This window comes from Pterocles gutturalis, unplaced genomic scaffold (genome assembly GCF_000699245.1).
Source record: "Pterocles gutturalis isolate BGI_N339 unplaced genomic scaffold, ASM69924v1 scaffold32358, whole genome shotgun sequence".
Lineage (NCBI taxonomy): Eukaryota > Metazoa > Chordata > Aves > Pterocliformes > Pteroclidae > Pterocles > Pterocles gutturalis.
In genome coordinates, this window is record NW_010126911.1 from 1 (window position 1) to 12906 (window position 12906).

Consider the following 12906-nt stretch of genomic DNA (forward strand, 5'->3'; position numbering starts at 1 on the left):
TCAGGGAGTGTAGTGAGAGGATGAGGGGGTAACAGTTCTAAACTGAAGGAGGGCAGATTTAGATTAGATATTAGGAAGAAATATTTTTCCTATGAGGGTGGTGAGACACTGGAACAGGTTGCCCAGAGAAGTTGTGGATGCCCCATCCCTGGAGGTGTTCAAGGCCAGGCTGGATGAGGCTTTGAGCAACCTGGTCTAGTGGGAAGTGTCCCTGTCCATGGCAGGGGGGTGGGAACTAGATGATCTTTAAGGTGATCCCTTCCAACCCAAACCATTCTCTGATTTCCTGCTGGTGTCTCTGCAGTTCTCTTGTTCCCCTTACCTGCATGAAAACTACTTGCATGATTTCTTTTAACTCCCTAACTGTGACAAAATCTGTATATATTTTGGCTTGTTCTCTGTAAACACTGACCAGATTGTAGTGTATAGAATAAGGCTGGAAATTTAGATATAAGGCATTGTTGTGGGGTTGTGGTGAAAGAGGGCGCACAAAAGGCAGCATGCCCTCAATAACTTTTCAATCATGTGAGTGGCAAGTGCTTTTCTTAAGCATAATCTTGGTTCAGTGTGTGATAACTCGCCTTACTGATGAAAGGACTTTGAACTTTGTACTTTCTTCACTTCCGCATCTGGTGGACAACCTCAGAGTCCTTTCTGAAGTAGACTTCTAGGAGATAAAAAATTATAAACAAGATTTGGTAAGAAGTGATCATTGCATGATGTTTAGGAAATTTGAGTTTTGAATGTTTGGTAGCTTCTTCCATGCATGTTTAAAAATGGGTTGTTTGTTTTTTTTTTTTTTTTTTTAACCCCATGTATTTTTTTTTTTTTTTTTTTTTTTTTTTTTTTTTTTTTGCTTCCCCCAACAGCTGGCTTGCCCCTTGGTGTTCTAAACTTGGCCAAAATAAAACCGTATCAGAGAGGCTTTTTCTGTAATGATGACAGCATCAAGTATCCGTTCCATGACAGTACCATCACATCCACTGTCCTCTACACAGTGGGGTTCACCCTGCCCATTTGCTCTGTAAGTAGCTAATATATAGGGAGCTTTGGTGATGGGAGTAAAATGTATGCCTTCCAAGAGTTCAGCACTGGGACTGGGAGTTGAAGACAGTCTATGTAGGCAAAATCCCATATCTGTATGGTCATATGCATGTGAAAGGTGCCATTGCTACTTTTTGTTTGCACAGAAAATCTGGAACTAATCTCTAACTGCTAGTATCACTAATCTCATTTGTTTCAGGAGCAGAAAAAATACAGAGATGAGGATTTAAACTGTATTAGTTAGTCTAGGCTTTTATTATCATTGGGGAGAAAAATGCTACAGGCTTCCAAAACACTATGCAATAAATACTTCTTTTCTTCAGAATGGGTTAGTCTAACTTAAACATTTGTAATGTTAAAACCCGCTCTGTAGCGGAGTGCACAAACCTGTAACTGATGATTGTTGCTTCCATAACCTTTCTACAGAAATAAGTCTAATTTGGAGTCTGGGTCTTGTTAGGTTTAAAAACAGGTGATGATTATTTAAACCCTTCAAAATGGGATACAGAGGCTGAAAATCTAGTTGCTTGTAGAAAAGAGGCTCAGTGTTTTCAAGACCACATTATTTTTACAAAAAAACAATTTAACTCTTCAGTAGGTTTTTCTAACAATATTTTAAGCCTGATTGCATCCAAGTTTTTAGTAAGGTTTTTAGCTGGTTCAAAGAACCAAAACTTAACTATTCAGAAGAGTTCTGAACCTGGAACTACTGAATCTTGTTGTTTCTGCCTGTAGTAGTTGACCGAACTGTATTAGAGGTGGTCATAGTCTTTGGTCTTCTGATCGATGTATATGCTAAGCTAATCAGTAAGAAGTAAACTGGTTTAAGGATGGAAGCAGTCATTTAAAACAAGTAAACAGAAATCTGTGGAACATCTACATGCACTACTCTTCTTTTCCCTTAAATGCTTATTTGTGAAAGATTGCATTAGTCCTATGCAGTAAACAGAAAACAGTTATCGTTAGTATAGTTTAACTTTTGAGGAAGATAGTGTGAAATTTGTCATTTTGACATGTACTGACATATGTCTTCAGCACAACTTCAGGAAAATTTCTTTTCCTGTAGGGTTCATATGTACCTGAATTGATAATGTGCACAGGTGAACTGGCAATTACAGCTCTGTGCAATTTTGTACTTCTAAAGAGGCATGTCAGTTGCAGTTAGATAATCTGTTGAATTGCTTGATTTTTTTATCTTCCATTTTTAGATTCTAAGAAGTTGTTCCTGTAATAGAAAGTCAATTGAGAGTGCATTTTTTTTTCTATCTCTAAAGCAGTGGAGAAACACGTAACTTGCAGCTAACTTACTTAAAAGTATAAACATCTAAGGAGTGGTATGGACAGCTATTGTAACCTTAACTGCCAAGCTATCTAAAATTATAACTTAGAATTTGACTTGTCAGTGATTCCAGTCTATTTGATATTTTTCTTCTATGATACTTTTGTAGGATTCACACAGTGAATTTTTAATGACTGTCTGTGCAGAGGATTGGAGTATGTAATTGGAATAATCACTTCTGGCCTCCATGCTGAGATAGGTTTAAAAAAAAATAAATTCTGAAGCACTTACAGTTCTGTAACAACAATACAGGCTATCCAGATCAGTGTTCTTCGGTTTGAACATTTTACAAGCTTTAAAGTAATACAGGTTTTCAGGAATCTGGTAAGAAGGAATCACTGTAGTGTGTAACATGTTAACTACATAGAGTAGTAACTGGGTTTTGTAGTCTCAGTTTTAGATATAGGGAGTTCTTTAGCCTAATGCAAGAAGTGAAAAATCATTTATGGCTGCTGAAAACTTAAAGCTAGGATGAACTGAACAGCTAGGGAGTATGATGAGATCTGGGTTCTAACAACTCACTGAGTTAAAAGTTGGGTTCCAGTTGAATGCTTTCTGGCTTCAAGCTTGCCTTTATTTGAAGGGACAGTGAAAGTTGATCATTCTGGGAATAGAAGAATCTGACGTTCAGACTGGTTTTTGTTTTGGTCTGACTCAATGGAGGCTTGAGAGTTTTTCCAAGGTAGCTCAAGTTTTCAGAACTGGTATATTCCAGAGTCAGTATCCTCAGCAGGGACACAGATGTCTCATGAAAACTTACTGGGCAGTAGTACTGATTATCCCACATTTAGTGAAATGTTATCCTGACATAAAACTTGCCTGAAAGGAACAGGCTTCTCAATGAAGGAATTGATGGTAAAAATTCAGTGAAATACTATGCAAATAAGAGTTGATGAATTGCACTTTTGTGCAAACTTTTCTTCTCTAATCAAAGACTACCTTGAACAGGTTACTTGTTCCTAAGTAGGACTTTTACCTCAGCTTTGTCCCATGACAAAATGGAAGAACTTGTCATAGGAAGCTAAGGGAAGCAAAAGGAATCATATCTGCAATGTAGAGGGGAAAAACAAGTGAGTAATTGAGTAGCAGTAGAGTGGTTGCAGCCTTTCCACATAGCCTTCAACAACGTAGGCATTGCTGATCCAGTTATTTAGTTCTCAGTCCCTAAAGCCTGATGCAGTCTAAACAGAAATGCTCATAATATTATTATGCAATGTGTCTCTTGCTGCACTAACAGCTTGCTTGTGTTCAGACTGCAGTAAGAAATGGCCTGAACACCTTGCTCTATGATAATAAAAGGTCTCGTCTGGTTCAGTTGTTGGGGTAGGCCCATAGTGGAGTATAAAACAACTTCAAAGGAAAAAAACCCCAAAACCTGCAGTAATGCATTAAGGTGTAGATATTTCATTGTTAAGAAGTCTCTTTGTGCATAAAAGAGCCTAGGCTGCCTCAACGTAGATTTGTCTTCAGAACATTTTTTGAAGATTTGCAAGACATGTAAGAAACTCTCAGGGATCTTCTTTAAAAAAGAAAGAAAAAGGCTGCTCCTAAATTTCACAGTTCCATTTATAGCTCTGAACTCTTTCTTTTCCTATTGCCACCTTTTATCAGGAAATAAAATGTCTGGGAAAGAAACTCATGTTTATTCTTTTCCAAGTGCTACTTCACAGTATGATACTTCTCAATTTCCCAAACTGGTTTCTGTGTCTGTGTGGAAAGCACTATTTTTGTATTAGAATTTTTGGAGACCTAAGGTCAAAACAAGCCTTGTCAGTGCTCTGGAAAAATGAAACTCTTAAGATGTCAGGGTTAGTGTCTGGAGCAGCATACCTGCATGATGACTGACGTTTCAAGAACCGCAGAAGATCTTTTTGATAATTCTACCTTGCCAAGTCTTTTTAGAGATGTTTAGAAAGTAGTTCTCAATAGTGTGAAAGCCATGACTTGTTAAGGGGTAGTGTGTATGGATGGCACCTCTAGGAATATTTTGAAATTAATCTCTTGAGATGTACTTGGTCTGGCATTTTTGGTCTTTAGCTGTCTGCATGAGATCAGCTCTTCCAAGTATAAATCACAAGTTACTGTCAGTGACTTTCTCTTGCAGTGAGGTCCAACCATGCCTATTTGTATGTGTTATTCAGTTGGTCTTTTCTGGTGACTTCAGCTCCGAATCAATCTTCTCTTTCTCCAGTCATCTTGCTTCTAACAACTGCTGCCTTCAGTGACGCTCATACAGCTTCTCTTAAGATCTAACGGTAGGTGCAACTGGGGTAAGGAGAAGCACAGAGCATAGGAGGCCTCTCTGAAGCATTCTTCTCGACAAAGGAGCAGAAGAACATAGCAACTCAATAAATAGCTGCTGAGTTTTGTCTGCTCCTGTGCTAGGTAGGTTCTGAGCAGGGTTTCTGTAGTTCCCTACCAAAGCTTTGCCTTGGCTGCTCTGTTCAGGAACTGAAGGGACACAAGCACTGGTGAGTTCCTGTATCATGGACTGATTTGTGACAGGACATGAGTTCAGTTCTTCTAACTCGGCCAAAGTGCCACACCGCGTTTCTGGGAAACAGAGTATTTCACCACAACTTTGGCTTCTAAAACAGGTACTTCAAATGCTGATGTTCCTGGCAGGAGAGGTGTTCAGTAGTAAACAAATTTTTGAGTAAGTCACTTTCTAGCGTGAGCTCTGCTGTTCGGGACTTCTTTGAGAAAAAGGAATGTTATGGGCCTGTAGGACTTAATTTCTCCACCTTGAGCACATCCAGAGGACATTTAGGTGGTCAGGTTAAATTGTCTTCTACTTCAGAAAACAAAATCAGAACATTCCTAGTTTGATTTGGCAGAGGCTAATGTCTTCAGGATCATGATGCCTTCCCAAAAGGGACCTGCGTAGCCTTGCTCCTGTGCCAGCTTTGACCTATTAGGCCTTGGGCTTAATGTTTTTGGAAATGTTTCCTGCCATGTGTGTCAATGTTCTGACTGTAACTTTTCCTTCCTACAGATTAGCACAATCATACTTTGGAGGCAACATACTGACTAATTTTCTGCCAAAATAAACTAGTCTTTTATGCACTACATTTAGCAGGGGAACTTGTACTGAAAGCACCTCTTTGGTTAACAACATAAGCACTTACTGGCTAATTCATATGTTTCTGGAGGGACAAATGTAGCTACTGCTGTGGTAGAGACTGATAAAGCAGGGGACTGTATTGAAGCCTGTTGAAGACTGTTAGATTGGTAGATGTGTACTTTTTTGCAGAGGTGTCAAAGCTTTATGGCTCACTGATAGTTGTGCAACTAATTGAAATTAAACTTGCTGTTTGACACTAAAGTGGACTTCAGCATCCTTTAACTTTGAGGTTTCTGGTCATGTATTAATGACCAGAATTATGCACTGAAGAAGACTTTGCCTCGTATCTGGTAAACTCTGAAAAGGAGAGTAATGTTTTATTTTTTTTTTTTTTTATATTCATGGCACTGTAAATCTTTCTGGGCAGTGCTGTTGAACTTCATAAGCTGGCATGAGTTCTACTTGATACTAACTGTTCATTTTGTACTACCACAGATGAGTATCATCTCTGAACCCAAGCTTATTCTGAGGAGTAAACTACTAATTTGTGTTTGTTCAAACTCTGTTTAAAACCAGCATACTAATAACAACACATGTTTATTCTATGTGAAGGGTTAATGTGCAGGGTGATGCACTTTGGTTGAATTGATGAGTAATTCCTGGTTGAGATCAGTGCTGTTGGCGACAGGCTGAGAAATGGCATCTTCTGAATCCAGCTTTGGCCCCACTTCTGCCCTGTCCATGGTGAGGGTGTTCTGGTGGGCTTGAAATCAGGTGAGGAAAGATCTGAGGAGCACTGCCTCCAGTTTGATACTTGTACAAATCACTCTTATAGATGCAGTTCATTTTAACTAAATAAATTGCAGCTGCTTGCTTCTTAAGTCTGTGGACTTGATATTGTACTTTTCTCAGTCCTTCAGGTATGTTTGTTAATACAATGATGAAGAAGGAACACAGTGTATGAAATGGAGTAAAACACTTGTCAGCCTGGCAGTGGAAGGAGCTCCAGACCAGGGCTTCTAAAATGCTGAGTGAAGCTTGGTCATACCTGTGAGAAGGCCAAGTGGTCACAGTGGTTTGGAGTTGTTTTTGAAGGTATTGCTTAGTACAGTATATGAAAGGGTAAAATGGAATAGGGAGAAATGTAGGGAGAAGGGAGTTGCAACTTTAAATATTTAAAGTCTTTGAATTTAAGCAAAATAAACCCCAGTGTGTAGCATAGATTTTTCATTGCCTCGAGTCTCATACCTAGTTGCTAATAACTTGCTGTTGATGTCCAGGACTTAACACCAGAGACTCAAAAGGCTGGTGAAAAAGGGAAGGGACTGCACCAGAAACCAGAGCTGGGCAATGGGGAAAGTAAGTGAAAGAAGAGGAGAGTTCCTTTTTGTGCTGCCTCTTCTGTTTCCCTTCCTCTGGCTCACCCCATTGTACCTCTTTCTGTTCTACCTTGAGCAGTAAAATGCTCATGCAGAGAGATGGGGTTTTTTTACCCGTCTTTTCTGGAGAAAGCTGAATGGCAAAATGCAGCAGTTGATCTTGGTGAACTGTGGAGTGACAGTTTAAGCATATTGCTTGCTAGGTGCTCTCCTGAACTCTGAAGCTCCTTTTAAGAAATGGAAGGTAGTGTTATTCTGGTAGTGAGGAGAAGCCAACGTCTAATTTAATCACGAAGGAGCTGTATGATAGTGTAACAACCCTCACAGAGTGTGAGCAGTTATGTGGAGTAACATTCAACTCAAAAGTTTTAACCAAGCTTTCACAAAATATGTGTTTTTCCAGGCAGGGTTTCTAGTGTTGTACAAATGAATGCTATGGAAGTTTTCACTGATGTCATTAGTAGTGAAATCTTCAGAACATATAATGGGAAATGTGAACTTGTGCTTTCTATCTTAATTTGTGGTGTAAAGGGGACTTAAAACCTCAAAAATACTACTTATGCTTTTTAATAAGAAGGCTACATGTCACTTCTGGTTTAAAGCTGCACTAATGAAGTCGGCACTAGATAACAGGATAGAAGTGGTGGTGGCTTTTCTTGAAGTGCTGGGAGAAAAGACAGCAAAATATTTTAAATTTGTTTTGTTTCTAAACTGTGGAGAAAGATTTGCTACCCCCTGCTTAAGCACGGATGTTTAAAGCTATTTTGTCTGAAACTTATCCACTGCTTCCTGGTGTCAATTGCATCTATTCTCTTCCTAATCCCTTTAATACATCAGGAGAATGGAGTACTCCGGCTAAAGGCAGCATTTACTTTTTTTTTTTCATTGTTTAAATCTGTACATTCAAGTGATTACTTGAAAAATCTTAAAACACTAAATAGTCATCGGTTTAGATAAAGAATCGATAAATGTAAAATTCAGTGAAATGTGAGAAGTGGACTGGAGGAGTACGTGCTCCTTGGCTTTCCCCAGGGAGGAAGGTACCAAGTAGAGCTCTGCCGGAGTCTGCCCTGTTCCGTGTAGTCACGCATGCCCTGGAGGAAGTGTGTGCAGTGAGGCAGCAAAGTAGGGTACTTGGAGCAAAAGAGGGCAGTAATGTGGCTGGTGAAATGCAGCGTGGATAAATGTCAAGTGATGTCCTTCCCGAGGAGCGTGGGAAGGACAACTCAAGGGCAGTGTGTAATGTGGTGTTCTCTCTTTTCGTCGGGGTTGTAATGATCAGATTTTAGTTCTTAGGAGAGATCAACTTCATGCCTGGTAACAGTGAAGAAACCTAATCAAGATGAGAAACTTGAAAAGAAATAGACCTCTGTTATACAGGATATTTATGGGAAAAACCCCAACATAATCAGTCAGAAATAACTTCAGCTTGTGAGGAAATCTAATCCAAGAGTCTGTATGAGTCAAACTATTGGACAAGTGTGCTTTAATTGTTTAATAACATTTAGTTTTATCAGTTGAGCTGCCTGGTGTTTCTGCCTCTGTACTCTGAAAGGCTGTTTCAGAGGCCTCTCGACCTTACTTAATTTTACGGCAAAACCAGCTTTCAGAGTGGTTGACTTTACTCCCACTCTTATGAGAAGAACAACTGATTCGTATTCATAATGGGTGAGTAACCAAAATGAGACTGAGACCTATGCTCCTGTTATCACCACATGAACCCATTAATCAGTAATTAATACTATGACCAGCATTTGAGGGGTCCTGCCTCCAGCCGGGTGGAGGAAAGGGACAACCGAGTCTGATGGGCTGTGTGGTTTTGATGGCCTGGTACGTCTGACCCCCAGGATTATAAGGCTTTAGGGGACACCGATGCCCAGTGCACCTTCATGCTATCAAACTTTAAAAGGCCAGAACTCATCTGTATTTTTTGAGTGACAGAACTCGCTATTAATATCTTTAATTCCCACCTGTGCTTATGGCTATTTAAATCTTGGTTGTTGTTGGATCAGTATTGCTTTTTTTTCTTTTCTGATATCTACTGCCTGTGCAATGAGCTAATTTACACCCCTTAACCTTCTGCTAAACTACAAAACTCAACTTTTTTAGATTTTGAGATAATGAGGAATGTGCCTTATCAGTCCTTCTCTGACTTAATATAAGACAGATGAATTGAAACCAAATGTTTGCAAATTCTGATTGATGCAGTTTCAGAATAAATTCTTTTCAGGAGACTAAAGGTGTTAATGCCTTTGGAAAGTCTTCTCTAACGTCCGCACTAGTATGTTGACGTATAAGAACCATAAAAAGCAGAAATTATTTTCCGCTCATATTTTGAACTGATGAGCTCCCAGTTCATCAGTTGTTTAACCTCCAAGTGCATGACTGAACTCATTACTGCACAAATTCCATCTGTTCTCTTGCTTTGGTTTTTAAGAGTTGTTTTGCAGGCAAAGCTGGCTGACCTTGATCTTCCACTGTATCAAAGAACTGCCAGCTCTGTCAGCAGTGCATCTACTAGTTATTCATTAATGATGTTGGAATGTGCACTGCATAACACTAACTTGCTGGCTTCATCCTTGAGATTACTGGTAACCTCTTCCCAACCTTATAATTCCTGTTAGCATACCTGTTGTCATCTTTGCTTTAGGCAGTTTCTTCACTGTGTTGCAATTGACTTGGAAAATGAAGTATACATCAGGGATGCTTTTTGGTATTGTCACATGGGAAGTATTCAGTAGAGAGCCTTTAACCCTCTGCCATCTCCATTCCTTCCTTAAAAGGAGTACTTGAAAAAAAACCTCCCCATTTTTTTCTACTTTTATGTAAAGCTGAGCCCAAGTAATTTTTACTAATCCTCCTTTTTAATGTGCCAAACTTTGCCCTTGGATATTGTAGCTTGCTTAGGAGGAAGATGGATATTTGTAGAAAAAGCAGGGCTGTTCTTTTAACTTACTGTGGCAACACATGACCATGCCAGATGAGGAGGATTTTTTTCTCTCCAGTGATCTGCTGCTGAATCTTTGTTCCTTTTCCTTGAGACACTGCTTTAGACTTTCATGTGGATAGATCTTCTGGCAAAGAAGTGCATTGCCTCCTATACCACCATTAAAATTTGTTCTTGAGTTGTATCTGGGAAGTTAAAGACCTTAACGCTAATGGTAGTGGTACCATTATGAAGACAAATGGAATCTGGTATCTTCAGTCATATCCAGTCCTCCTGTGCCGGCAGGTTTCATACTTAGGAAATTGCTACTGTGATGCAAAAACTTACTCCTGTCTCCTGAAATTATGGTATCTCTCAGGGTGAAAAAGTAATGTCTGTCACAAATACAGGGAAAACCCTACTGTTGTACTTAGTCTAGTAAGAGCCTTTTCATCTTTATTCACTTATGCCAGTTCTTCTGTTTGCTTGTCCTGCTTGTACTAATGAAAAAGACAAACTGTGTTTTTCCCTGTCCCTGCATTGTCTTTGAGGGCGAGAGACTTGCACTGCAGAAAGTACTTAAGTTATATGTTTGAAATAACTTGGATTTGATTTTGTAAATTTAGTTTGTTTTTGAAAAACAAACTTAAAATCCCAAAAAACTAAACTTTGCTGATTGATTTAAAACAGATCAAGCCCCCTAAGTATTGTGAGTTTTTCTTAATGGCTTCACTTGCCAGAAACAGTAGGAGTTGCTGCCCTTCTGGGTTTGACTTCTACTTCCCCCCCACAGTTAATGGTGAAGCCAATCCACGCGTGTTTGAAAAAACTAAGTTAAACCTGCTGTATGGAGCATGTTCTGAGGGAATAGGTATTGACATTGCTGAGTAATTTAGCCAAAAAGACAGCGGAAGCCAGTACTGGAGTGTTTTTTTCAGGCTAATAACTGCCTTGGATTGAGTGAAAAGTAAATTACAAGTGTTGTAGTTCTGTGACTTCCAGTTTTCAGTTTAACAGTGTGGAGTCAATCTGATCAATTTTAGTGTAATCTGTTTTTTAGATATTAAAACTTTTATCTCAAGCTTTCATGGAGCACATCTTCTTCTAGCATTGAATGGTGCTGAGAACAGCAGTAAGACAAGAAAAGACTGGTGGAATTACTTTTAAAATCTGTTATACAGTTGGGGGAAACTGAAGAAACACTTCAGGGAGTTTACTATGTAAACTTTTTTAGCAGTATTGTATTTCAAAGCCTAGCTCTTCCAATTAATTGTTACTTCAAACTAGGTAGATACCTAGAACTCCTAAGAATCATACTGTCTTACCTAAATTTTGCTGTTTGACTTCAGGAAATTATTTCTTAATGAGCAAAGTGGGGTTGATTTCAGATAGAGTAAGAGGTGGAAAGAAATTATGAAAGAGAAGGCATTTTAATAATTTAGTTGGTTCTTAGGTGCTTAAAAAGCAAAACAAAAACAAACTTTGAGTTGTTTGGTATTTTGTTTACATGATCTTGATATAGCAAGGTGCTGCAAGCAATTACAGATTGATTATAATTAAATCATAATCTCAATATTGCTGAAGGGTGATCACACACTTCAAGCAGCTTCTCTTTGCATGGAAAAGCACAGCCTGTCACTGCCTGAGGGACTTAATTCCCATGATTCACATACCATTGCTTTCCGTTTCTGATTTAGCAACAGGTAATTACATAAAAAACCCAAACAAAAAACTAAACCCCAAACCACCTGAATAACCCCAGCACTCTGAAAATTATCTCCCACCTTGAGAAGCTGAAACATTCAGGTGTAGATAGGAGGAAATGAGGAGTAAGCTACCATGATGCCATTATTCATAGAGCAGGCCTTTGTAAAGGATGATGCCTGGTGACATGGTGTCAGTGACACCACATAACTGTGATTGCAAGTATTTGTGGCAGTGTGCTGAAGCTGTGATAGGTTTTTCTAGGCTGAACTTAAATTTGTGAGCAGCCGCTTTACTGTGATGATTAAAGCTACCTTGTCTAAAGAACTAAATAAGAGACTCTTAAATGTGTGTGCCTCATTCTCCAGTTCTGGAGATCTGAAAAACACACTTTTCTCAAATATACAGTCTTGAATCTTGGTGCTAGTATGTGTGCAGGGCAAAGGATGAAGTTTTCATTCCATATGTACTTTATAGAATAAATGGTCTTGGAAACACACCACGGCATTACGTTGACAAGTCGTTCTCTCACCGTGACTGCGCACTGCTTCTGCCTCCTCCCTTGCATGAGTTGGGTAAATACTGAACAACTGATGATATATCGTGATATGCTGTCACAATACCAACATAAGGGGAGGGCAGAAATGAGGTCTGGGCTGCAGTGTTTTTCACTGTTAGAAAGGGAGAGGGATTTTCTTCCTGGGAGGAAAGGCTGTTTTTGCACTGTTCTGCAGAGTCCACTTCTAGGGGTCTGTGCTGGCTGGTGTCTGAATGGTTCAGTGTTCTGGTGAGGCACTGGTTTGGCTCTTAGCCCATCCTGCTGTCCTCCTTCTGCTTTGTTGGTGTGCTTGGACAGCTTCCAGAGTTGGGGTAGTTGTAGTCCTGCTGGCATGGAATTGGAAACAACCCCTCTTCACAACAACAGTGTTTTTTTTTTCCTGCCACTTTCAGAGGGGAGAGAGATTTTGCATATTATTGATTTTATAACCATAACAGTACAGAAGATACCCCATTCTTTGCAATGGGCTTTGTTGCGATGCATGGGCACTCTGATAAGCCCATAACTACTTGGTTGTGGAACAAAGCTGTGTGTCATTCGTCAGAGGTCACGGAAATTTTTGCCTTAGGAGCCATTAGTTTGTTATTTTTTCTTCTGGGACTGTTTTTTAAGCAGTCACTTTGTGGTGTGAAGAACAAAATCCATAGCAAATCATTGGTGAAACCACAGTATGTCTCATTCGTGATAAGCCCAAGGGTCAGGCTTCGTCTGGAGGAATTAATGGATGGAGGCTAAAGGGCTAAGAGGATTGAAAAGAATCATAGGTCTTTTTCTTTATTTTTTCCTTCTTGTAAATCCTGACTTTGTAATTTAGTGTTTCTCTTCTCTTCCCTAAGAGTTTTCTTACTGCTTGTTTGGTATCTTTTTTTGTTCTTTCTTTCTCTCTTACTC

The 12906-nt window shown here is 39.3% G+C and overlaps 1 protein-coding gene across 1 annotated transcript in view; it reads left to right on the forward strand.

Annotated features, from left to right (window-relative positions):
- Positions 1 to 859: 859 nt before the first annotated feature.
- Positions 860 to 12906, forward strand: part of LOC104465902 (lipid phosphate phosphohydrolase 1-like) — a gene marked incomplete at both ends in the record, with an annotated part of 37658 nt that continues 25611 nt past the window's right edge. The window contains one exon of the mRNA XM_010079126.1: positions 860 to 1024. Within this exon, the coding sequence (XP_010077428.1) occupies positions 860 to 1024 (165 nt within the window). The remainder of the gene's footprint in view (positions 1025 to 12906) is intronic.